The sequence below is a fragment of the Staurois parvus genome, unplaced genomic scaffold, assembly GCF_062004578.1.
Source record: "Staurois parvus isolate SC_StPar_1 unplaced genomic scaffold, SC_StPar_1.0 ptg001841l, whole genome shotgun sequence".
Classification (NCBI taxonomy): domain Eukaryota; kingdom Metazoa; phylum Chordata; class Amphibia; order Anura; family Ranidae; genus Staurois; species Staurois parvus.
The window spans coordinates 109,482-136,713 of record NW_028319637.1 but is presented as its reverse complement, the minus strand read 5'-3'; the positions used below and the strand labels follow the sequence as shown (position 1 = coordinate 136,713).

Genomic DNA, 27,232 nt, shown 5'->3' with positions numbered 1-27,232 from the left:
GGGTGAAGGTGCAGGAACTGGGAGGATTTGAGGGGTGAAGGTGCAGGAATTGGGGTGATCTGAGGTCTATGTTGCCCCATCATTCCCCTGAACCCGGCTGTCTTCTGCTCGTAGATCTGACACGTAATTGGTTGATGACCCCTGACATGGTGTTTGATTGGGGTGATCTGAGGGGTGAAGGAGCAGGAATTGGGGTGATCTGAGGGGTGAAGGAGCAGGAATTGGGGTGATCTAAGGGGTGAAGCTGCAGGAATTGGGGTGATCTGAGGGGTGAAGCTGCAGGAATTGGGGTGATGTGAGGGGTGAAGGTGCAGGAATTGGGGTGATGTGAGGGGTGAAGGTGCAGGAATTGAGGTGATCTGAGGGGTGAAGGTGCAGGAATTCGGGTGATCTGAGGGGTGAAGGTGCAGGAATTGGGGCGATCTGAGAGGTGAAGCTGCAGGAATTGGGGCGATCTGAGGGGTGAAGCTGCAGGAATTGGGGTGATCTGAGGAGTGAAGGTGCATGATTGGGGTGATCTGAGAGGTGAAGCTGCAGGAATTGGGGCGATCTGAGGGGTGAAGGTGCAGGAATTGGGGCGATCTGAGGGGTGAAGGTGCAGGAATTGGGGCGATCTGAGGGGTGAAGCTGCAGGAATTGGGGTGATCTGAGGGGTGAAGGTGCAGGAATTCGGGTGATGTGAGGGGTGAAGGTGCAGGAATTGGGGTGATCTGAGGGGTGAAGGTGCAGGAATTGGGGCGATCTGAGGGGTGAAGCTGCAGGAATTGGGGCGATCTGAGGGGTGAAGCTGCAGGAATTGGGGTGATCTGAGGAGTGAAGGTGCATGATTGGGGTGATCTGAGGGGTGAAGCTGCAGGAATTGGGGTGATCTGAGGGGTGAATGTTCAGGAATTGGGGTGATCTGAGGGGTGAAGGTGCAGGAATTGAGGCGATCTGAGGGGTGAAGGTGTAGGAATTGGGGTGATGTGAGGGGTGAAGGTGCAGGAATTGAGGTGATCTGAGGGGTGAAGGTGCAGGAATTGGGGTGATCTGAGGGGTGAAGGTGCAGGAATTCGGGTGATGTGAGGGGTGAAGGTGCAGGAATTGGGGCAATCTGAGGGGTGAAGGTGCAGGAATTGGGGCGATCTGAGGGGTGAAGGTGCAGGAATTGGAGCGATCTGAGGGGTGAAGCTGCAGGAATTGGGGTGATCTGAGGAGTGAAGGTGCATGATTGGGGTGATCTGAGGGGTGAATGTTCAGGAATTGGAGTTATCTGAGGGGTGAATGTTCAGGAATTGGGGTGATCTGAGGGGTGAATGTTCAGGAATTGGAGTTATCTGAGGGGTGAATGTTCAGGAATTGGGGTGATCTGAGGGGTGAATGTTCAGGAATTGGGGTGATGTGAGGGGTGAAGGTGCTGGAATTGGGGTGATCTGAGGGGTGAAGGTGCAGGAATTGGGGTGATCTGAGGGCTGAAGGTGCAGGAATTGGGGTGATGTGAGGGGTGAAGGTGCAGGAATTGGGGTGATGTGAGGGGAGAATTTACAGGAATTGGGGTGATCTGAGGGGTGAAGCTGCAGGAATTGGGGTGATCTGAGGGGTGAAGCTGCAGGAATTGGGGTTATCTGAGGGGTGAAGCTGCAGGAATTGGGGTGATCTGAGGTCTATGGCGCCCCACCCTTCCCCTGAACCCGCTTGTCTTCTGCTCGTAGATCTGACACCTAATTGGTTGATGACCCCTGACATGGTGTTTGAAGTCGGTAGAATTTTTCTCGTGTTCGATTTCCTGTCTCTGGCTGCAGTATTTGCATTAAAAGCGTCTGAAATCTGAACTGTCTGTGTTCCACCTCTGAGCTGACCAATGAGGAATGATGTGATCTGTTCTGATTAGAGGAACTCAGCGATTTTCTATCAGGAATAAACCAACAATGTAGCGGAAGGAACGTCTTCTCGGGAAGGCGCCTCCCATGCTGTCTGCAGAATGTATTGTTGGTGACACCGGGGAATATTTGGTGTCACACAATGAGGTGTCTGTCTGGGGATTAGATTGTGTGCGGCGGGTCAGAGTCCATGGCAATCTCCGCCCATTCTGTAGAATATTAACCAATCCCTGATCCAGCTCTCCTCAGACTCGGCGTTTCAGCGACTCGCAGCCCAGAAATTAATCCGAAATTTCTTTCATGGATATTGTTATACAAGGTGGGAGGAGCCTGCGCTCTGCCGGGGGATGGGAGGTGACCAGAGAATATGAATTTCGGAGGGTAAGCATGCGCAGGTTGGTGCGATTTATTAAATCTGAAGTTTTATCCGCTTATATTTTGCCTTCCTTGGCCAAAACGCAGAACAAAGCGTTTTTGTTGCGGCACAATTAAAAAAAAAAAAAAGAAAGGCTCGTGCACTTTTTTGGTGCGATTTAGATGCAGCGGGCGGCCTACTGGAATGCGAGGACTGACCGACCATCAGGTAGGTACGGACGCACAGCAACTCACGGGCGCCGGTGTATCGCCATCACCGTCCTTGTCGCGGTAGATTTGGGAGTTCCCGCGTGAGACGCCAATGGGCTGGGCTTGCACCTCGGTGTCGGTTAATAATATTGGGAATTCAGTGAGGGCCGGTTGGGCTGGGTTCACGCCCACAGGGGGCAACCGAGCGCTAACGTCTTCTTTTTTTTTTTTTTTTTTCCCCTGAATTTTCGCGGGAAAAGAATTCTCCCGACTCGTCCTAAAATACACCACGCTGAGACGCGTGGTGCGATTTTGCAGATGGGTGGACGTGCCACGAACAATTAATGGCACCGCTGCGTCTGTTACAGGGCGGCGAGTTTCTATGAAGCTGCGTTCACACCTTGAATGCGCGACAAAACGCACAAAAATTATATATTATTTATTTATTTCAGGGACTTCTAGAGCGCTGTCAGTTTGCGCAGCGATTTACATATATATTGTACATTCACATCAGGCCCCGCCCCCGAGGAGCGTACAATCTAAGGTCCTTAACTCACATTCATACATACACATACTAGGGACAATCTAGACAGGAGCCGATTCACCTACCAGCATGTCTTTGGAGTGTGGGAGGAAACCCACACAGGCACAGGAAGAACATGCAAACTCCAGGCAGGGGGTGCCATGGCTGGGATTTGAACCAACGACCCGAGTACTGCCAGGTGGAAGTGCTGACCATTTAGCCCCTCAAGGGGCGTACAATCTAAGGTCCCTAACTCACATTCATACATACACATACTAGGGCCAATCTAGACAAGCCAATTATCCTACCAGCATGTCTTTGGAGCGTGGGAGGAAACCTGCACAGGGAGAACATGCAAACTCCAGGCAGGTGGTGCCCCGGTTGGGATTTGAACCCACGACCCAATTACTGGGCGAGCTAACCATTCAGCCGCTGTGCTGCCCAAAAATGTGCTTTGCACCGCGCAATTTCCCCGCAGTTCCCGCACTGGCCAATTGAATTTTTAGATGCTTGGGGGTGCCATTAAGAAGGAATGGCAGACATTAACGTTTTTAACGGGATTCTGTGGGCGCGATGTGTGTTTAGCATGTTAAAAATTGCACGCAAAACGCAAGTGGGAACGCGTGTTCCTGCTACACTCAGGTGCGAATGGGGCTTCGGTGTCGGGAAAGTGCGCAATTCTGTGCAACCCCCCCATGCGTTTTGCCTGCGTTTCCTGCCCCTGTTTAAAAGAGAATAGTGAACACGCATGTTTCTAGACAGCGGCGCATTTTGACTGCAGTTGGTTGCGGCTGCGGGAATCGCAGAGACCGCAATAGTGTGAACCGGGCCCTAATGGCACCCCACGCGGGTAGCAGACGCGTGTTATGCCGTGTGTTTGTCGTGCTACAAACACGCAACGCATAAATGCCTGATACTCCGTGACTGCTTTGGGGCGTTTGTCACGTGTAGAGCAGCCCAGCCACGTGAACGGGATTCTGCGGGCGCGGTGCGTGTTTATCGCGTTAAAACTTGCACGTAAACCACAAGTGGGAACGCGTGTTCCTGCTACTCTCAGGTGCGAATGGGGCTTTGGTGTCGGGAAAGTGCGCAATTTTGTGCAACCCCCCCCCATGCGATTTCCCTGCGGTTCTCGCACCCTCCAATGCATTCTTAGATTCTTGTGGGTGCCATTAAGAAGGAATGGCGGACACGCAGATTTTTAAACAGCAGCGCATTTTGACTGCGGGTGGCTGCGGCTGCTGGAATCGCTGCGACCACAACAGTGTGAACCGGGTCTTAATGGCACCCCAAGCGCGGGTAGCAGGCGCGTGTTATGCCGTGCATTTGTCATGCTACAAACACGCAATGCATAAATGCCTGATGTGACTGCTTTGGGGCGTTTGTCACGTGTAGCCCAGCCAAGTGAACGGGATTCTGTGGGCGCGATGCGTGTTTAGCATGTTAAAAATTGCACGTAAAACAGAAGCGGAAAGGTGTATTCCTGCTACTTTCGGGTGTGAATGGAGCTTTGGTGTTGGGAAAGTGCGCAATTTTGTGCAACCCCCCTCCATGCGATTTCCCTGTGTTTCCTGCACTTGCCAGTGCTTGTTTAAGAAGGAATGGCGGACACGCACGTTTTCAATCAGCAGGCCATTTTTACTGCGGGTGGTTGTGGCTGCGGGAATCGCTGCGACCGCAATAGTGTGAACCGGGCCTTACCGGTACCCCAAGCGCGGGTAGCAGATGCATGTTATGACGTGCGTTTGTCATGCTACAAACACGCAGCACATAAATGCCTGATGTGACTGCTTTGGGGCGTTTGTCACATGTAGCGCAGCCCAGCCAAGTGAATGGGATTCTGCGGGCGCGGTGCGTGTTTATCACGTTAAAAATTGCACGTAAAACACAAGCGGGAACGTGTATTCCTGCTACTTTCGGGTGCGAATGGGGCTTTGGTGTCGAAAAAGTGCGCAATTTTGTGCAAACCCCCCCCCACACACACACAGTAGTCCGGGTCCACATACATGCGGTGCGGTATATCGCATGTGATGCGCACAGGCACCGCACCGCCTTCCTGCGTGAATCACATGCGATTTGTGTGTGGTCGGAGTCGAACATTTTGTATGGCTCTAATCGCACCAAAAACACGCAGGACCCTTTTTTGGGTCCGCACTAGGATCGGATTGCACGGGTATTCGTTTTGCAGACCGCTTTTGGGGTGTTGTTTACTTAACATACACGCCCGCAGCGGTTGGCATGAACGGGGTGCGATTCTGATGCGGTGCGGAATTTGCACTGAAAACGCTGTGAATTCCGCATGGCATCAGTGTGAACCCGGGCTGACTGTGCTGTGAAGTGAAGGTTTGATACATTGTTACCATTCATTACTATATATTTGTCTTTGTTATCCTGTTGGTCAATAATGATACATTGGCAGAGATAAATCTTCAAAGCGTACACCAGGAGACAGAAGGGCCCCGTATGTACAGGAGAATGGATGGGGGCCCATCAGAATGGGCAGTTTATGACCTGCCTGGCTGGAATGTTCTGTGTGGGGGAGGGGGTGTACCACCATTGTACTCTATTATAGGCCGAAGTCTGGAATGTGGGCGGGTCCGGGTGCTGGTGACCCCAGGGGGCTCATAAAACCTCTTGCATGGAAGGTGCGTTGTCTGCGGGATGAGCCCAGGATGACTCTACTATACCGTATACTCGTACAGGAGGAAGATCGCGGGAAAGAGCGACAAACGCGCAAATAAAACCGCAGGACGCGCCACGCACAGAGATGGTTCTAGAACTTTCGTTGGCCGTCTCACACCCTGCAATTTTGTTGTCGCAATCGTGGCGCATTTTGTTTGCCATGATCGCGGCAAAAAGCACCCCACGTTGTCAGGTGTGCCATTGAAATGAATGGCACCTCCAAACGCGATTGCGCGTTTTCACACTGCGTATTCAAATCGCGACTATTCGACCTGCGATTTGAAACCCCCTAATGCATTTTAATAATCCTGGTCGCGTTAGCTGTGTAAAGTCACGTTAAAAACATGAGTTTTTGCGCGTTTGCGTTTTTTTTGCTCAAATAAAGTCTAAAAATGTTGGTTTGCCGCGTTTTTCAGCGTTACAGCATTTTTAATAGCTAAAAAAACTCCTAGAAACCCACTAGTCTTGTGGGGGGGGGGGGGGGGGTTCCAGCCAAAAAATGCTGATTAACCCCTTGGTGCCTGCGCCTTCCGACCCTTTAAGGCAGGGGTCTTCAAACGGTGGCCCTCCAGCTGTTTAAGTACTACAAGTCCCATCATGCCTCTGCCTCTGGGAGTCCTGCCTGTGGCTGTCAGAGTCTTGGAAGGCCTTATGGGACTTGAAGTTCCTCAACACCTGGAGGGCCGTAGTTTGGAGACCCCTGCGGGTTTCAGAAGCCGGGAGGAGGGGCGGGGTTTAGGGTCACGTGACCGCTGTGACACGCCGCCGCGGCAGTCACATGATCGGGAAAGGTCACAATTGAAAGAGGAGAACGGGACCTTTCCGTGAGTACCGGACGTGTGTGCTGGGAGTGCGCACTCTCAGCACGTTTTTTGGGGGGGGTTTTTCTAGGCCCAGACGCCAGGAGGCCGCGCATTTGCGTTGGGCCGGCGCCAAGAGGTTAAAGCCTGTGTGCACAGACACATAGGATAACATGTTGGGGGAGTTCACTGGCTGGAGAAAAATAAAGCCGCTGTAAAAACATCCCGCATGCTGGAGGACTAAAGGAGTATTTGTTAGTTTTTTGGTTTTTTCTTTTAATTTTTCTTGCATGTGATTGGATATTCTTTGCAAAGTGAAGCTTTAGCCGGGTTCACACTGACGCCGTGCGGAATTCTCAGTGTTTTCTGTGCCAATTCTGCACCGCATCAGAATCGCATACCGTTCACGCGAACCGATGCGGGTGTGTATGTTAACAGCACTCCGAAATCGGTCCGCAAAACGCAGTGCGATGGGCAGAATCGGATCACATAGGTGTGAGCAGGGGCGGACTGAACATTTGGAAACTCAGGCACTGCCCGAGGGCCCGGGGTCAGTAGGGGGCCCCATGAGATGCCCCTGGTACCTTTTTCAAAGGCTTTTTTGAGTTTGGGGAAGGACACAGGGGCCCCATGATCCCCTATTTCCTGGGGGCCCCATGGGTTGTAAGTCCGCCCCTGGGTGTGAGTACCCGTGCAATCCGATTCCAGTGCGGACCAGAAAAAGGGTCCTGCCCGTTTTTATGCGCGGGTGCGGTGCGATTGGAGACATACAGAATGTACGGCTCAAATCACACCGCAAACAAATCGCATGTGATTTCCACAGGAGTGCGGATCCTGTGCGAATCACATGCGATTGACCGCACCGCACATATGTGATCCCGGGCTCAGGTCAGTCTGCCGTCTAATGTCTGTAGATGCCGATCGCCAATTATGTGTTTCCTACATAATATGACGGTGTAGTTGGCACTCTGAGGAATGAGGAATGTCCTGAAGACGTGTAAATAAACTTCCGCCTACTTATTCCGCCAAAGACAAGTGGTGCTGGCCGAATTCCACAACATAATGTCTGAGAACTTCCCCGAACCTTCTCTCTGGTAGTTCATTTCAGCGCATCGATTCATAGCTGGAGGATGTCAGCAACTCCACAAATGTATTATTCTTCTTATTATTATTAATAATAATTATTATTTATATTATTATTTTTTATTATTAATATTTTTATTATTTATTGCTATTATTTTATTAATTTGTATTTATTATTATCATTATTACTTATTATTAATTATGATATTATTATTTATATTCTTATTATTTATTATTCTTTATTTTTTTATTTTTTTATTATTATTATTATTTTTTTTTTTATTAATTATTATTATTATTATTATATTATTGTATTTTATTATTATTATTATTATTATTTTTTAACTATTTTTATTAATACTATTATCATTATTACTTCTTAATTATGATATTATTATTTATATTCTTATTATTTATTATTCTTTATTTTGTTATTTTTTTATTATTATATTTTTTTATTAATTATTATTATTATTATTATTGTATTTTATTATATTATTATTTTTTTTATTATTATTATTTTTATTAATTAATATTATCACTATTACTTATTAATTATGATATTATTTATATTCTTATTATTACTCTTATTTATTCTTATTTTTTTATTTATTATTATTATTATTATTAATAATTATTATTGTTATTATTATTATATTGTATTTTATTATATTATTATTAGTTATTTTTTATTATTATTATTTTTATTAATTGTTATTATTATCATTATTACTTATTATGATATTATTTATATTCTTATTATTATTCTTATTTATTCTTATTTTTAATTTTTTATTATTATGATTATTATTTTTATTAATTATTATTGTTATTATTATTATATTATTGTATTTTTTTATATTATTATTATTTATTTTTTATTATTATCATCATTGTCATTTGCTTTGCCATTATATTGTTGTTGTTATCTGTATTCGTGGCTGCGGCTGTCAATCACCGGGTCCCGGCCGGCCGGTGATTACTCGCTGGCGCCCAGTGATTTCTGAGGATCTCCCATGGGGAGGAGGACTGTTTTGTTTATCAGCTGTCAGCTCTGGCACACTGCACAGCACAGCCATCCTGATCAGTGTGATTACAGTGAAGCACACAGACCCAGCCCCCTAGTAAAACACGCCCAGCACACAGTTAACCCTTTGATCGCCCCAGATGTTAACCCCTTCCTGCCTAGTGCCATTAGTATAGTGTCAGTGCTGTTTATTAGCATCGATCATTGTATTGGTGTCACTGGGGATGTCAGTGACACCAAGTCAGTCCCATTCCCCCCCCCCGTGTCAGAATGTCCACCGCAGTCCCGCTTTAAGTCGCTGATCGCCGCCATTACTAGTAAAAAATTTTAAAAAATCCCCGTATCTATACCGCCATTTGTAGATGCTATGACTTTCACGTAAACCAATGAATTTACACGTATCGGGATTTTTGGTTTTTTTTAGCGAAGACGCGGAGCGGGAGACATTTTGGCCAAAATTTATAATGAAATTTGATTTTTTTTTTTTAATTTGTTTACTGGACGTGTTTAATAGCAAAAAGTAAAAAATATTGTTTTTTTCTCAAAATTGTAAAAAACACAGAGGCGACCCAATACCACCAAAAGAAAGCTCAATTCGTGGGAAAAAAATGACGTACGTGTAATTTGGGTGCAGCGTTGCATGACCGCGAATTGTCAGTTAAAGTAACGCAGCGCCGTAACGCAAAAAAGCCTGGCCGGGAAGAGGGGGAAATCCTCAGGAGGGGGAGGGGTGTTAAGGGTTGGTTCACACTATAGAAACGCAGTCCGGATGCGTTCCGGATGCGTTTTTTGCATGTGCGTGTTTTTTAAGAGTTTTTGGCGTGTTCCGTGCATTTTTTATGCATTCCAGTTCATTTTTTCCTCTTTTTCTTCAAGTTAAATAGGGACATGTGCGTTTTTGGTGCATTTTGGTGCGTTTTGATGCATTTTACTGCATTCCAGTACAGTTCTGTTTTTTTTTTCTACAAGCGCTGATGTGAACGATGACACTGACAACCGTATAACCTAGTTTCTGTGCGTTTTTGATGCAGAAAAAAAGCAACTGAAAGGCATGGAGTGTGAACCTAAAACCCCGCTCTGTGTCACCTTTTGGGAGATTTCCCTTTACTTCCTGTCCTGGACGTGTAACAGGAAGTGAGAAAATCTCTACAAAGCCGGGGGAATTCCTGATTGGTGACAACTCTAAGATATTGTATTTCCCCTCACTTCCTGTCACCAGGACAATAGAGAGAGTGAACCTCCCCAGAGGGGGACGCAGATGGAGATCCAACCATCCAGCCCTTCTCCACTCCATCTACCCAAATCCTACACTTGCTTTGCATACTCATTAGTAGCTGCAAAGACTTCATAGAACAAGCGGCCCGATGTTACCTCCGGTATTGCTTTGTCAGTCTCCTGTAACAATGTATTAGACTTTTGGTGGCTCTGGACATGCGGGATGACGTCACAGCAGGAAAGGGAGCGGTGGTGGGGACTGGTCTTCCTTTGGCACTGTCAGAGCTTGTGCACATGCGTGTCAGGGGAAGCACCTACATGTATTCATATTGGATAAGCGCACAGCTCAGGGCTGACAATGAAAACGTGATTTCAGTAGTGATCAGAAATTGCAATTGTAGCCAGAAAATGTTGACAGGAACTATAGTGCATGACGGGAAGTTTGGAGTGGGCCGGGACCATGTGCGGGAGGTGAGGCGTGTGCAGGGACTATGTGCGGGAGGTGAGGCGTGGACTGGGACAGCGTGCGGGAGGTGAGGCGTGGGCCGGGACTACGTGCGGGAGGTGAGGCGTGTGCTGGGACTATGTGCGGGAGGTGAGGCGTGTGCAGGGACTATGTGCGGGAGGTGAGGCGTGGGCTGGGACCGCGTGCGGGGGGTAAGGCGTGTGCCGGGACTACGTGCGGGAGGTGAGGCGTGTGCCGGGACTATGGGACTATGTGCGGGAGGTGAGGCGTGTGCCGGGACTATGTGTGGGAGGCGAGGCGTGGGCTGGGACCGCGTGCGGGGGGTAAGGCGTGTGCCGGGACTACGTGCGGGAGGTGAGGCGTGTGCCGGGACTATGGGACTATGTGCGGGAGGTGAGGCGTGTGCCGGGACTATGTGCGGGAGGTGAGGCGTGTGCCGGGACTATGTGCGGGAGGTGAGGCGTGGGCTGGGAACGCGTGCGGGGGGTGAGGCTTGTGCCGGGAACCGCGTGCGGGGGGTGAGGCTTGTGCCGGGAACCGCGTGCGGGGGGTGAGGCGTGTGCCGGGACCATGTGCTGGAGGTGAGGCGTGTGCCGGGACCATGTGCGGGAGGTGAGGCGTGTGCTGGGACCGCGTGCGGGGGGAGGTGAGGCGTGGGCCGGGACCGCGTGCGGGGGGGGGTTCGGAGCGCGCCGGGAATGCGTGCGGGGGGGATTCGCAGGCTGCCGGGATCACGTGCGGGGGGGGTTTAGAGCGTGCCAGGACCATGTGCGGGAGGTGAGGAGACGAGGTGCGGGAAGTGTTGTCACTTGCAATTATAGTGAATTGAGCCGTCGTCAGGCCCGTTTAGCCGCTGTGAATCAGGGGATTGTGCGGACGCGGAGAGGTGGATTCTGGGTGGAGGTCGGGAGGAAGGCTTTATTTAGCAGTTGTCCTGAAGATTTGCACATCTTCCTCTGAATGTACAATAAGTGACGTCATACAATGACAGGGCGTCAGAGCGCTCACCCCGCCTGGTCATGGGTTGTTTTATACTGCCGGCCTTGTGGGGGGGGGGGAGGGGGACCTTTTAATTCAGTAACTACTAATGTCAGATAATTGCCCCGCAGGGTGCCGTCATGTAGGAAAATGTATCCGGTCTATAAACCAGAGGAGCTGGGTGTACAATTGGATAAATGGTTCTATATTTAGGATGTACAGTGCAGGAAATGTGTATTTGCTCCCCCCTGATGCTGAATGTTCGCCCCTCACACAGAAACGATCGGTCTAACAATGGAATGTTCGCCCCTCACACAGAAACGATCGGTCTAACAATGGAATGTTCGCCCCTCACACAGAAACGATCGGTCTAACAATGGAATGTTCGCCCCTCACACAGAAACGATCGGTCTAACAATGGAATGTTTGCCCCTCACACAGAAATGATCGGTCTAACAATGGAATGTTCGCCCCTCACACAGAAATGATCGGTCTAACAATGGAATGTTCGGTGTAACACTGAGAGACAGAATACAACAACAAATTCAGCAGAAATGTGAGGGGCGAACATTCCATTGTTAGACCGATCGTTTCTGTGTGAGGGGCGAACATTCCATTGTTAGACCGATCGTTTCTGTGTGAGGGGCGAACATTCCATTGTTAGACCGATCGTTTCTGTGTGAGGGGCGAACATTCCATTGTTAGACCGATCGTTTCTGTGTGAGGGGCGAACATTCCATTGTTAGACCGATCGTTTCTGCGTGAGGGGCGAACATTCCATTGTTAGACCGATCGTTTCTGTGTGAGGGGCGAACATTCCATTGTTAGACCGATCATTTCTGTGTGAGGGGCGAACATTCAGCATCAGCCGGGGAGCAAATACACATTTCCTTCACTGTATCCGATCTATAAACCAGAGGCTCTGATTGGACGGTTGGATAAATGGTTCTATATTTAGGATGGATCCGGTCTATAAACCAGAGGCTCTGATTGGACGGTTGGCCGAAGGGTTGATTTGATTGGCTATTATTATGATTTTTCCGATTTGTGATGGAAATGATGAATATCTCCTCTGAGGGAGTCTCTGTAGTTTGAAGACCATTAAGTCCCATCTCGCTATGACCGGAGAACGGTCGCTCTCTTGGACCCGACACACAACAATGGCGCCATGATCTATGTGAACGTCTACCATAGTCAACAAAAGAGTTTTGTAGGAAGAGAAGGTTTATGGTGGGGGGGGGCCGGGTTCCGGCGGGGGGGGGGGTCCGGGTTCCTGCAGAGTCGCGGCCGGTCGCCTGGCAGCTGGGTGCTGGACTAGAAGGACATTTCCGTTCTGTACAGATGGGAAGAGTTCTAACATGTCGGCGTGTCTTCGCGGGGCAGAACCGGAGCCGAGACTTCCTAGTATCACATTTTAGAGAAGAAAATGAAAAAGGAATATAAAAGTGAAAAAAAAAGGAAAAAAAATTCATGGATGGCAGCCATGATGGTTCATCTCCACTATCCTCCTGCATGGTCATGGGACTCTCCTGGCACGCCTGATGGCTTGCACCTGTAGGATGCAGTACATTTCTGCCCTTTCACTTTCAGGTCTATCACACTCTGCCCTCCCCTTTCATCCACATGGTAATTTGACTGTGGAAGAGCGATGGGCTCACCTCCCATCAAAGGCTCACATCAAAGGCTGTTTGATCCTATCTTCTCTGATCCTCCCCCTCTTCTACTGTCCCCAATCCATCTTCTGATAGAACAGAACCTTGTGGGGGCAAGCTGCACATGCTCAGTTTGGTTGTGTTGCTAGAGAGTTTTTGTTTCCTTGGGAGAGTGCATGTGATCAGCACAGGGCCAATCAGCGCTGTCCAGACAGAGGGTCAGGGGTCATGCAGCCTTATAGGAAAATCCGGGGAGAATAAAAACTCTTCCTACAAGCTGTAACCAGTGCTCTGCTGGACACTGATAGAAGTCAAAATACTGCTATAGACTGCTGATGAGAAAAGGGATTTAGCAGTTTATATTTGCTAAAATAATTGCATTTCCATGTTCTGTGTATTGTGGGAGACCGGATATAGTGAATGCGGGGTCCGGGGAGAGCGGATATAGTGAATGCGGGGTCCGGGGAGAGCGGATATAGTGAATGCGGGGTCCGGGGAGACCGGATATAGTGAATACGGGGTCCGGGGAGAGCGGATATAGCGAATGCGGGGTCCGGGGAGAGCGGATATAGTGAATGCGGGGTCCGGGGAGAGCGGATATAGTGAATGCGGGGTCCGGGGAGAGTGGATATAGTGAATGCGGGGTCCGGGGAGAGCGGATATAGTGAATGCGGGGTCCGGGGAGAGCGGATATAGTGAATGCAGGGTCCAGGGAGAGCAGATATAGTGAATGCGGGGTCCGGGGAGAGCGGATATAGTGAATGCGGGGTCCAGGGAGAGCGGATATAGTGAATGCGGGGTCCGGGGAGAGCGGATATAGTGAATGCGGGGTCCGGGGAGAGCGGATACAGTGAATGCGGGGTCCAGGGAGAGCGGATATAGTGAATGCGGGGTCCGGGGAGAGCGGATATAGTGAATGCGGGGTCCGGGGAGAGCGGATATAGTGAATGCGGGGTCCGGGGAGAGCGGATATAGTGAATGCGGGGTCCGGGGAGAGCGGATACAGTGAATGCGGGGTCCAGAGAGAGCAGACATTCTTCCCACTGATCCCCAATGTAAGGGACATTCTTCCCACTGACCCCCAATGTAAGGGGCATTCTTCCCACTGACCCCCAATGTAAGGGGCATTCTTCCCACTGACCCCCAATGTAAGGGGCATTCTCCCCACTGACCCCCAATGTAAGGGACATTCTTCCCACTGACCCCCAATGTAAGGGACATTCTTCCCACTGACCCCCAATGTAAGGGACATTCTTCCCACTGATCACCAATGTAAGGGGCATTCTTCCCACTGATCACCAATGTAAGGGACATTCTTCCCACTGACCCCCAATGTAAGGGACATTCTTCCCACTGACCCCCAATGTAAGGGACATTCTTCCCACTGACCCCCAATGTAAGGGACATTCTTCCCACTGACCCCCAATGTAAGGGGCATTCTTCCCACTGACCCCCAATGTAAGGGACATTCTTCCCACTGACCACCAATGTAAGGGACATTCTTCCCACTGACCCCCAATGTAAGGGACTTTCTTCCCACTGACCACCAATGTAAGGGACTTTCTTCCCACTGACCACCAATGTAAGGGACATTCTTCCCACTGACCACCAATGTAAGGGACATTCTTCCCACTGTCCAGGAGTTAGGAACCTTAGTACACTCCTCGGGGGCGGGGACTGATGTGAATGTACAATATATATGTAAAGTGCTGTGTAAATTGATGGCGCTTTATAAGTACCTGAAATAAATACATTTCATTCTCATTCCTGTGGGGGTTGTATAGGACGGCTCTGGATGTCGGATGTAAGGATTCCGCATTTCTTATACTGTTGTTTATTTGTATGTATCAGTTACTGTCCATGTAGAGATAATCATTGTCTGGGGATCCCTTGGACCTAAAAGTTGTTTTTTGGGGGTTCCTCCATGATGGGAGGGTTGAGGGGCCCTTCTCTATAGTAGCTGCCCATTTGATTCTATAGGATGTTATCTATGTAGAGATCCATCTGGATGCATTGTATTGTGAGCAGGAATCCGCCGTCCTATAGGATGATCTCACTGTAGAAGGATTTGTCATATCCCTGCGATATGTCTCACTCCTTTCGCCGACAATATTCTGATTATACGGCTCAGACCCCAGTCCTCTTCAAGGCCCCCTCCTCGCACCAAGCTGAAGAATTCCCGAGAGAGGTGGATCATGGTGCCTCGTGGTGGTCCATGCTTTGTGAATGTATTTGGCAGGAGCGGAGGATTAGACCCCCTGTAAGGTTTTCATTTTGCTGTCCGTGTCCCCACCAGGGGCGGACTGACAACCCATGGGGCCCCTGGGCATTAGGGGATCATGGGGCCCCTGTGTCCTTGCCCAAACTCAAAAAAGCCTATGAAAAAGGTACCAGGGGCATCTCATGGGGCCCCATACTGACCCCAGGCCCTCGGGCAGTGCCCGAGTTTCCAAATGGTCAGTCCGCCCCTGGTCCCCACTGGGAAGATTTGCCCTCTCTGGTCTGGTGAGCAGCACCAGAAGGCAAAGAATCCCAAGTGTTGCTTGTGGTCTACACCAGCCTTTCTCAACCGGGGTGCCGCCTGGGGTCATCAGGGGTGCCGTGGCATTCTGATTGAGAAAGGCTTAGACTGGACTAAGCTCCCACTCCGCCCATCCGTGTCACCATCGTGGTCCATCTACAGGGCTGATTGTCTATGTACAGCAGGAGCTCGCAGTGCATGCAATGAAGAACAGCGGAAGGGGGTGGCGGCTTCCTGTGTCTGGAACTCAACCTCCCTCTATAGGGCTGTACCCGGTGCCAGTTGGCTTGCAGAAGTTAGTGGGGTACAAAGGTGTGCCAAAGGGGGGGGGGGGTTGGGGTACAGAGGTGAGCAGAGAGAGGGTATTGGGGCACAGAGGTTAGTGTGTGTGTGTGGGGGGGGGGGGATTGGAGTACAGAGGTGAGCAGTGAGTGCAGAGTTTGGGGTACAGAGATGAGAAGAGAGTGCAGAGTTTGGGGTACAGAGATGAGCACGCAGAGTTTGGGGTACAGAGATGAGCAGACAGGGTTTTGGGGGTACAGGGGTGAGCATGGGGGTTAGAGGTACAGACATGAGCAGAGAGGATTTGGGGTACAGGGGTGAGCAGAAGGTTTGGGGTACAGAGGTGAGCAGACGGGGCTTTGGGGTACAGTGGTGAGCCTGGGGGTTAGGTGTACAGGGGTGAGCAGAGAGGGGGTGTTTGGGGTACAGAGGTTAGCAGGGAGTTTGGGGTACAGAGGTGAGTAGACAGGGTTTTGGGGTACAGGGGTGAGCAGACTGGGGTACAGAAGTGAGCAGACAGGGGATGATTGGGGTACAGAGGTGAACAGAGTGTATTTGGGGTACAGAGGTGAGCAGAGGGGGGGTGTTTCTGGTACAGAGGGGAACATAGAGTTTGGGGTACAGAGGTAAGCAGACAGGGGGTTTTGGGGTACAGAGGTGAGCGTAGGGGGTTTAGGGTACAGAGGTGAGCAGAGAGGGTATTTGGGGTAAAGAGGTGAGCGTGTTTGGGGTACAGAGGTGAGCAGATGGGGTTTTGGGGTACAGAGGTGAGCAGAGAGGGTCTTTGGGGTACAGAGGTGAGCAAATGGGGTTCCGGTATAGAGGTGAGCAGAGAAGGGGGGGTTGAGGTGCAGAGGTGAGCAGAGAGGGAGTTTGGGGTACAGAGGTGAGCAAATGGGGGGTTCCGGTATAGAGGTGAGCAGAGAAGGGGGGGTTGAGGTGCAGAGGTGAGCAGAGAGGGAGTTTGGGGTGTGGAGGGGAGCACCCCAAAGTGGAGGTTCACATCTGTGTTGCTGCGTGTAGGCCAGTCTATTCATTTTATTGGGCTTCCCTACCTGCAAAAACAAAGGGAACGAAGATTCCTAGCACGTGTTTGCCTCCAGCATGGAGAACAGTGAGCAGCACAGTCATGACATCACCAAATCTCACTCCAATTCTGTTGAGGGTCGCAGCCAGAGGCAGCAGTGCCTTAGATGATCTCGCGCTGCGGCTACTGTATATAGCTATGAGTCTACAGATCAGGAGTGCCTACAGGAAGGGTGCTGATATTTTTCGGATGGGGTTATTACTGCGACCACTAGCATCAATTTCCGACTCAGCATTTCTTATGATGTTTTGCCTGCACAGCGCCGGGACTTATTTTGGTCCCACATTACAAGCTGTACACAGGGCAGTGACATCCAGCTTCCAGGTGTTCGGCAGGCGGAGCACTTTGCACACCACATTTTTCTTCTTGAAACCTTCAGAGGTTGTTTACACTTGCGATTTGGGGGGGGGGGGGGAGTGGTTTCCACCCCTCATTTTTACCACCCCCTCAACCGCTCCCCCTTTTGCTGCAAAGGCTGATGTAAGGGGGGACCCTGATGTAAGGGGGGGGGCGGGACCCTGATGGCGTAGCTTATGTAGGGAGGACCCTGTTGTAGGGAAGGACTTTGATTCAAGGGGGATTCTTATGTAACGGGGGACTCTGATGGGGACCCCGATGTAAGGGTGGGGACCCTTATGGGGTAGCTGATGTAAGGAGGACCCTAACGTAGGGAAGGGCTTTTATTCAAGGGGGATTCTGATGTAATGGGGAGTTTGATGGGGACCCTGATGTAAGGGGGGGACCCTGATGGGGTAGCTGATGTAAGGTGGACCCTGATGTAGGGAAGGACTTTGATTGAAGGGGGAGTCTGATGGGGACCCTGATGTAAGGGGGGACCCTGATGGGGTAGCTGATGTAAGGACTACCCTGATGTAGGGAAGGACTTTGATTCAAGGGAGATTCTGATGTAATGGGGAGTCTGATGGGGACCCTAATATAAAGAGAGACTCTGATGTAAGGAGAGAAAGGTGCAGACTGGATTTATTATCGGTCGACCTTCATTGATGGCTCAGGTTTGTTTGGAATTCCTGCGCTCAGTTTTTCAGGCTTTGCATTCCTGCTGCAGCCATTCTGAATGCCTCCCGCTCTCCCTGTTATTTTGTGTAGAACACAGGAGTGGTGGGAGCTCCCTACGTTGGGGATCATTCAGGGATTTCATGGCAGGACGATCTCACACCAAGCTATAGAAGACCTCAGCAGATGACTCGGCCCAGATCAGAGTCCTCCTTTAAGTGGAATCGGTTTCATTTTTCCCGTATGACCTCGCTCCTCGTGTAACTCTGAAATCGTCACAGACATAAGACATGTAACACTCGCTGAAAACTTACGCAAGAGAATCAAAAATGTTCCCGCGAGTGCGATCGTCCTGGAAGGTGGGCGGAGCCGGTGATATTAAAGTGTATCCATCAAACTGGAAACTGCCGGCGTCCCGCTGATGGAATCCACTTCCTATAAAAGATATTTATTATCTCTATCATTGCTGTAGACTTGTGTAGATGATTGGAGTCACATTAGATATTCAGACCGTCTCTGTCACCATCAAGGTATGGTCCATCTACAGGTCTGATGATTGTCTATGGAATGGTTCCATGAACTGTCCACAGTTCCATCATGGTATGGTCCATCTACAGGTCTGATGATTGTCTATGGAACGGTTACATGAACTGCCCCCCCAGTTCCATCATGGTATGGTCCATCTACAGGTCTGATGATTGTCTATGGTTCCATGAACTGCCCCCCCGTGTGTCCCCAGTTTTATCATTGTATGGTCCATCTACAGGTCTAATGATTGTCTATGGAATGGTTCCATGAACTGCCCCCCCGTGTCCCCAGTTCCATCATGGTATGGTCCATCTACAGGTCTGATGATTGTCTATGGAATGGTTCCATGAACTGCCCCCCCGTGTCCCCAGTTCCATCATGGTATGGTCCATCTACAGGTCTGATGATTGTCTATGGAACGGTTACATGAACTGCCCCCCATGTGTCCCCAGTTCTATCATGGTATGGTCCATCTACAGGTCTGATGATTGTCTATGGAACGGTTCCATGAAGTGCCCCCCCGTGTCCCCAATTCCATCATGGTATGGTCCATCTACAGGTCTGATGATTGTCTATGGAACGGTTCCATGAACTGCCCCCCCGTGTCCCCAATTCCATCATGGTATGGTCCATCTACAGGTCTGATGATTGTCTATGGAATGGTTCCATGAACTGCCCCCCCGTGTCCCCAGTTCTATCATGGTATGGTCCATCTACAGGTCTGATGATTGTCTATGGAATGGTTCCATGAACTGCCCCCCATGTGTCCCCAGTTCCATCATGGTATGGTCTATCTACAGGTCTGATGATTGTCTATGATATGGTTACATGAACTGCCCCCCCTGTGTCCCCAGTTCCATCATGGTATGGTCCATCTACAGGTCTGATTATTGTCTATGGAATGGTTCCATGAACTGCCCCCCATGTGTCTCCAGTTCCATCATGGTATGGTCTATCTACAGGTCTAATGATTGTCTATGGAATGGTTCCATGAACTGCCCCCCATGTGTCCCCAGTTCTATCATGGTATGGTCCATCTACAGGTCTGATGATTGTCTATGGAACGGTTCCATGAAGTGCCCCCCCCATGTCCCCAATTCCATCATGGTATGGTCCATCTACAGGTCTGATGATTGTCTATGGAATGGTTCCATGAACTGCCCCCCCGTGTCCCCAGTTCTATCATGGTATGGTCCATCTACAGGTCTGATGATTGTCTATGGAATGGTTACATGAACTGCCCCCCATGTGTCCCCAGTTCCATCATGGTATGGTCCATCTACAGGTCTGATGATTGTCTATAGAATGGTTACATGAACTGCCCCCCATGTGTCCCCACATCATGGTATGGTCCATCCTACAGTCCTAAATCTTCCTCATTTTCATTGGTCTGACACATTGATCTGTAATAACTACATTGGACACAGACAGCATTAGGCCTCATGCACACAGCCGCCATGGGGCATGTATGGAGGGAAATGCACCCAAATTGTATGTCCTGTGGCCCCAGGCGGTTGTGTGTGTGTGAGGCCTAACAGGAACTAATAGGAATTTTCACCTTCACTGTGTTATCCAAAACAAGTTTGGACTATAAATACACCGTAACTGCATAATTACCCGTCCACAGCGCAAATCATGGGCGTTCTCCCTTCTCAGGGTTGTCTCACCACATACAGCACCAATTAGGATCTTCTGACTCTGTCCCTGGGACCCCTAACTTCCACTGACTCTGCCCCTGGGACCCCCAACTTCCACTGACTCTGTCCCTCAGTCGCTAATGGATCTCAAATCTAATCCTGCCTGATCTGCTGTGTGTGGCAGTGGCCATGTCCTCCATCCTGGACGTGCGGAAAAAATGAGCAGAATTCATGATACCAGCCACTCTCATAGCTCTGTATGTCAGAGGCCTTGTGGGACATTTGCTGTAGGGAACACTGTAGTGCAAACTGATGTGATATGTTATAGCAAGTGGTGCCCAATGCATACTCTGAGAAACACCATGACTGGTAAAGGCATTGACAGCAACAACGGGCATGGGATGGGGTTTGATATTCCTCTGCAGTTTGCTTATGTAGAGTTCTTTCTAGCAATACAACTCTGCCTGGGGGGAACAAGGCTGGGGGACAGGAAGGTTCAGAGGAGGCTGGAAGGATGGGACAGCCCAGAGGAAACTGGGAGGATGGGACAGCCCAGAGGAAACTGGGAGGATGGGACAGCCCAGGGGAGACTGGGAGGGTGGGACAGCTCAGGGGAGGCAAGAAGAACAGGACAGCTCAAGGGAGACTGAGATAATGGGACAACCCAGGGGAGACTGAGATGGACAACCCAGGGGAGACTGAAGTGATGGGACAACCCAGATGATGGACAACCCAGGGGAAACTGAGATGATGGGACAACCCAGGAGAGACTAAGATAATGGACAACCCAGATGATGGGACAACCCAGGGGAGACTGAGCTAACGGGACAACCCAGGGGAGACTGGGAGGATGGGACAACCTAGGGGAGACTGGGAGGATGGGACAACCTAGGGGAGACTGGGAGGATGGGACAGCCCAGGGGAGACTGGGAGGATGGGACAGCCCAGGGGAGACTGGGAGGATGGGACAGCCCAGGGGAGACTGGGAGGATGGGACAGCCCAGGGGAGACTGGGAGGATGGGACAGCCCAGGGGAGACTGGGAGGATGGGACAGCCCAGGGGAGACTGGGAGGATGGGACAGCCCAGGGGAGACTGGGACGATGGGACAGCTCAGGGGATGCTAGAAGAACAGGACAGCTCGGGGGAGACTGAGATGGACAACCCAGGGGAGACTGAGATGGACAACCCAGGGGAGACTGAAATGGACAACCCAGGGGAGACCGAGATGATGGGACAACCAAGGGGAGACCGAGATGATGGGACAACCCAGATGATGAACAACCCAGGGAAAACTGAGATGATGGGACAACCCAGATGATGAACAACCCAGGGAAAACTGAGATGGTGGGACAACCCAGGGGAGACCGAGATGATGGGACAACCCAGATGATGAACAACCCAGGGAAAACTGAGATGATGGGACAACCCAGGCGAGACTGAGATGATGAGACAAGCCAATGGAAATTTGGAAGATGGGAAAGCCCAGGGGAGGCTAAACAAACAGGACAGTCCAGGGGAGACAGGGAGGATTGAACACAAGGGGGACTAGGAGGATGGGGCAACCCAGAAGGGACTGGGAGGATAGTACTGCCCAGAGAAGGCTAGGAAGACAGAACAGCTCAGAGGAGACTGGGAAGATAAAGTGGCCTATGGGAGGTTGGGAGGACAGGACAGCTCAGAGAAGGCTTGGAGGACAGAATGGCCCAGTGGAGGCGAGAGAACAAGATGGCTCAGGGGGGCTTGGAGGATGCAACATCCCAGGGGGAGGCTGGGAGGATGACATGGCCCAAGGGAGGCTGTGAGGACTGCACCCCTTAAGGGAGGCTGGAAGGATGGGATGTCCAGAAGAGGAAGGGACAGTCTGGGGGGCTGGGAGGATTTGGACAGTCCAGGGGGAGCTGATAAAATAGATGGGGCAATAGAGACTGGAAGTACTACTATACAGCAAGGGGGAAGCTGCTTAAATATTTACATCAGGAGGACACAGAATGTTCGACTCGCAGCCAAAAGTGAATGTCTGCCAGTGGGGGTCAGCCTGATCTGGGTGGAATGTCCAAGCTGGTGAATTGTTTTGTCACTCTCTGATATGTGCCTTAGTCTATGTGGTGGATGGTGGCCTCAGTCTATGTGGTGGATGGTAAGCTGGCCATACACTGGTAGATGTTCTTACAAACATTCATACAAATAGCCTCATCTGTGCATCCAACAATTGGCAACAGAGGCCTGACGCTGGAAGTACTTCAGAATTGCTGTGAAGATGGAGGTTGGTTGTCGGTTGGGTGTCACCGGGGAATTTTTCTGCTTGTGTAATTGCCCAGAACTCTCCATGGATGGAATGAATGAAACGCTCTTTGTTTTCCTCTGAGATGACCCAGAGCATGTTCTCCTCCTCCCGCGGCATCCATCAGAGTTGTATAGTCAGGTCAGGTGTCCACCATGTTCAGGCGATGGAGAGGTGTCCTCACAGGGACAAGCTCCAACCTGCTGCTTCCTGTTCTCCGGTATGTGGGAAGAATGACACTTCTCTTATCCCAGGTACGGGACGCACACGGGAACTGATGGGTGAGATCATCAATGACCTCCAAGTCAAGAATTTCATTGAAGGCAAGGAATGCTAATGAGGCTCAATCACTGAGAGGATGGGCGGCCATGCTGGATGTTTGAAAGGACTTTTCTTTTGACATATGGGAATTTGTTGGAGTTCACCAGCTAGATAAAATAACTTGTCACTCCCCCCGATGTCACTTTAAATCAGACCTTCTCCAGGAGTGCGTGTAAAAAATACATAAATATATGATAAAGTATTATCAATATAAAGAATATAATAAAAAATTAACTGGATGTGTATATATACTATATTGCCAAATGTATTGTCCCCGCCCCCCAAATCATGTGATTTAGGTGTTCCAATCCCCTCCATATCATGTGATTCAGGTGTTCCAGTCCGCTCCATATCATGTGATTCAGTTCTTCCAATCCCTTCCATATCATGTGATTCAGGTGTTCCAATCCCCTCCATATCATGTGATTCAGGGGTTCCAATCCCCTCCATTTCATGTGATCCAGGGGTTCCAATCCCCTCCATATCATGTGATTCAGGGGTTCCAATCCCCTCCATATCATGTGATTCAGGGGTTCCAGTCCCCTCCATATCATGTGATTCAGGGGTTCCAGTCCCCTCCATATCATGTGATTCAGGGGTTCCAGTCCCCTCCATATCATGTAATTCAGGGGTTCCTGTCACCTCCCAATCATGTGATTCAGGGGTTCCTGTCCCCTCCCAATCATGTGATTCAGGTGTTCCAATCCCCTCCCAATCATGTGATTAAGGTGTTCCAATCCCCTCCATATCATGTGATTCAGGTGTTCCAATCCCCTCCATGGACACAGGTGTATACAATCAAGCCCCTAGGCATGCAGACGGCTTCTACAAACATTGGTGAAAGAATGGGTCGCTCTCAGGAGCTCAGTGACTCCAAGCGTGGTCCCGTGATAGGTGGCCACCTGTGCAGTAAGTCCATCCGTGACATTTCCTGGCTACTAAATATTCCACGCTCAACTGTTAGTGGGATTATAACAAAGTGGAAGCAACTGGGAACAACAGCAACTCAGCCACCAAGTGGTAGGCCACGTCACATGACAGGGCGGGGTCAGCGCATGCTGAAGCGCACAGTGCGCAGAAGTCACCAACTGTCTGCAGAGTCAATAGCTAAAGACCTCCAAACTTGGTGTGGCCTTCAGATGAGCCCAACAACAGTGCGTAGAGAGCTTCATGGAATGGGTTTCCATGGCCGAGCAGCTGCATCCAAGCCTTCCATCACCAAGTGCAATGCAAAGCGTCGGATGCCGTGGTGTAAAGCACGCCGCCACTGGACTCTAGAGCAGTGGAGATGTGTTCTCTGGAGTGACCAATCACGCTTCTCTTTCTGGCAATCAGATGGACGTGTCTGGGTGTGGCGGTGGCCAGGAGAACGGTACTTTCCTAACTGCATTGTGCCAATTGTAAAGTTTGGTGGACGGGGGATTATGGTGTGGGGTTGTTTTTCAGGGGTTGGGCTTGGCCCCCTAGTTTCAGTGAAGGGAACTCTTAAAGTGACATTTTGTTCCATCATTCATTCACACTGGCAGTCTGCTTATCTGTAAAGCAGAGAAATCGCCTCCAGAATCCTTCCTTCTCCCTGATTAGAACCTGATATCCGGGCCGACAACGCTACCTATCTTTTATTCACTTGGCTCATCCCATAAGTGTTGTCGGCACCCGGAAGCTTTCATTCATTGGCTTTGACCCTGTCGGAATTTATCCTCCAGTACACAAGTTCTGTGCGCTCCAACAATGCTTAGTGCTGACAACCACATATAGCCCCCCTCCCCCCACACTTGGCTCATCACATAAGCGTTGTCAGCACTCGGAAACTTCCATTCATTGCCTCCGGGTATGTCAAACTTTTTCTTCTAGTGTGTAAGTGCCCTGGGCTCCAACAAATCTGACAACCACATACAGCCCCCCCCCCCCCCCCAACACACACACTTAGCTCATCCCATAAGCGTTGTCGGCAGTCAGAAGCATTTATTCGTTAGCTGTGAGCCTGTCGGAATTTTTCCTCCAGTACACATGTGTTCTCAGCTCCAAAAATGCTGAGTGCTGACAACCACATACAGCCCCCCCCCCCCCACACACACACACTTGGCTCATCCCATATGCGTTGTCAGCACTCAAACTTCCATTCATTCACTGGCTCCGCTGGCACATCGGACTTTTTCCTCCACTGTGCAAGTGCTCTGAGCTCCAACAATGCTGACAACCACATACAGCCCCCCCCCCACACACACACACACACTTGGCTCATCCCATAAGCGTTGTCGGCACTCAGAAGCATTCATTCATTGGCTCAGACCCTGTCGGAATTTTTCCTCCAGTACACAAGTGTTCTGAGCTCCAACAATGCTGAGTGCTGACAACCACATACAGCCCCCCCATCCCCCACACTTGGCTCATCCCATATGCGTTGTCGGCACTCAGAAGCAGCATTCATTCATTGGCTCCGGGCACATCGAGCGTCTTCTTCCAGTGTGCATGCGCTCCGAGCTCCAACAATGCCCTGTGCTAGCCAATGAAGGACCAGATCAGAGTATTGGGGGGTAGTTGGGGAGGGGAGGGGCTAGGACCTGAATTCAGATGAAGATTTCTAGCAGAAGAATCAAAACTAGAGACAAATCACGCCAGAGCTGCCCATACATTAGTCATTTTTGGGGGTCTTTTTTGGCCCCAATCCCCCCCCCCCATCCACCTCCAATTATAACAGATCACTGATGGAGAATCCAAGCCGTAGTCAGGGACTGGCGGAGTCCACCACTTGGCTACACCCATCTTTGCGTCCTCACCTAGAGAATCGCGCCTTGGGGCGGCGTGTTCCTTTCTATGTCGTATTTCGTTGTTTTAGATCGATTTTTAGGCGAAGGTATTAACAGAATGTTGTTTTTCAGCAGGAAGTTCAGTCTCCCGGGCCGTACACACAGGGAACCATCCGAAGATACATCGTCCAGAACAACGAGCAGGTAATCTAGAAATATATCGATTCCGATATTCCTGGTATTGTGATCGACAGATTCCCGGAACGACATAAAAATCGTCTTCTGTCTTCATCGTTCCGTCATCTCATCCGAAACTCCGCTCCGAGGACGGGCGGGATCCGATCTCCGGTCTTCTCCTGTGTATTGATGATAAATACCAGGAAGATAGACAATGTATCAATAGAAAAGATGAAGCCCAATGTATTGATTCATCCTGTGTATTGATCCATCGGGTCTTATCCTCTGTATTGATCCATCGGGTCCCGTCCTGTGTATTGATCCATTGTTTCCCATCCTCTGTATTGATACATTGGGTCCCGTCCTGTGTATTGATCCATTGGTTCCCGTCCTGTGTATTGATCCATTGGCTCCTGTCCTGTGTATTGATACATTGGCTCCCATCCTGTGTATTGATACATTGGCTCCCATCCTGTGTATTGATCCATTGGCTCCCGTCCTGTATATTGATCCATTGGCTCCCGTCCTGTATATTGATCCATTGGCTCCCGTCCTGTGTATTGATCCATTGGCTCCCATCCTGTGTATTGATCCATTGGCTCCCATCCTGTGTATTGATACATTGGGTCCCGTCCTGTGTATTGATCCATTGGCTCCCATCCTGTGTATTGATACATTGGGTCCCGTCCTGTGTATTGATACATTGGGTCCCGACCTGTGTATTGATACATCATATCTCATCCTGTGTATTGATACATCATATCTCATCCCGTGTATTGATCCATTGGCTCCCATCCTGTGTATTGATCCATTGGCTCCCGTCCTGTGTATTGATACATTGGCTCCCGTCCTGTGTATTGATACATTGGCTCCCGTCCTGTGTATTGATCCATTGGCTCTGTATTCATACATCATATCTCATCCTGTGTATTGATACATTGGTTCCAGTCCTGTGTATTGATACATTGGCTCCCGTCCTGTGTATTGATACATTGGGTCCCGCCCTGTGTATTGATCTATTGGCTCTGTATTCATACATCATATCTCATTCTGTGTATTAAAAGAGGAAAAATGTGAACCAAAAAAAAGTGTGTGTAACAAAATAAATACATAAAAAAAAAATCGATTTGGGTTTGATCTCGGTCAGTGTCAGAGATAGGACCGAATATCCGGGTCGGTATGTTTTAAGCAGGATTAAAAAGCAGAATGTGCTCTATTGCCTCTGGCCGTACAACGGGTGCAAACCACGAACAACATCCACATACGTGGGATTTCTGCAATCATCAGGAGAAGGAGAATTTCTTTAGTAGGTTCTAGTAGAAGCAGAACATTTACAGCTGCAGTTTTCAAAATGATACTTTTTAACTATTTTCTCTTTTTATTATTAAAAATCAGGAGATATCTATTGCTACTGTATTTACCACCAAAATAAAAGCCCTGAAATAAAACCGCGATATAATCCACCTGGATACACGAGGTAGTCGTGCTGATATGTACGGTCTTATGGTGGTTGTACAGAAGTCGGTAGCCTGCCCATACATGGATGGAAATTCGTCCGATCTCTGCTGAACCGTCCAAATTTCGATCTACGTATGGCCGGCTTTAGTATTACATGGCTGTGACGGGAGTGACTTTTGGGGGTGGGGGGACCCCTGTCTCAGCTCCCCATATCCCTATTATGTGTAAGTCACCCTGTACCTGTTAGGGGTACTGGGTGGAATGTTCTAATATTGGGGTGGGGGGGTGTTCATTGTTCACTGCAATGCGGCTGCATCCCATTGTT

The 27,232-nt window shown here is 49.7% G+C and overlaps 1 protein-coding gene across 24 annotated transcripts in view; it reads left to right on the top strand.

Annotated features, from left to right (window-relative positions):
• POF1B (POF1B actin binding protein) overlaps nucleotides 1-27,232 on the top strand; it is a 114,240-nt gene that overhangs the window by 22,677 nt on the left and 64,331 nt on the right. For 16 of the 24 annotated variants that reach the window (XR_016308821.1, XM_089664120.1, XM_089664116.1 and 13 more), the window contains exon 2: nucleotides 25,405-25,476. The exons of 2 other annotated variants lie outside the window; for them this stretch is intronic. Coding sequence is in view for 21 of the 22 variants with exons in the window: in XM_089664120.1 (XP_089520246.1) it covers nucleotides 25,405-25,476 (72 nt within the window). In the remaining variant the exon portion in view is untranslated. The remainder of the gene's footprint in view (nucleotides 1-25,404; nucleotides 25,477-27,232) is intronic. 6 more of the 24 variants (XM_089664127.1, XM_089664123.1, XM_089664115.1 and 3 more) reach the window with 1 other exon arrangement.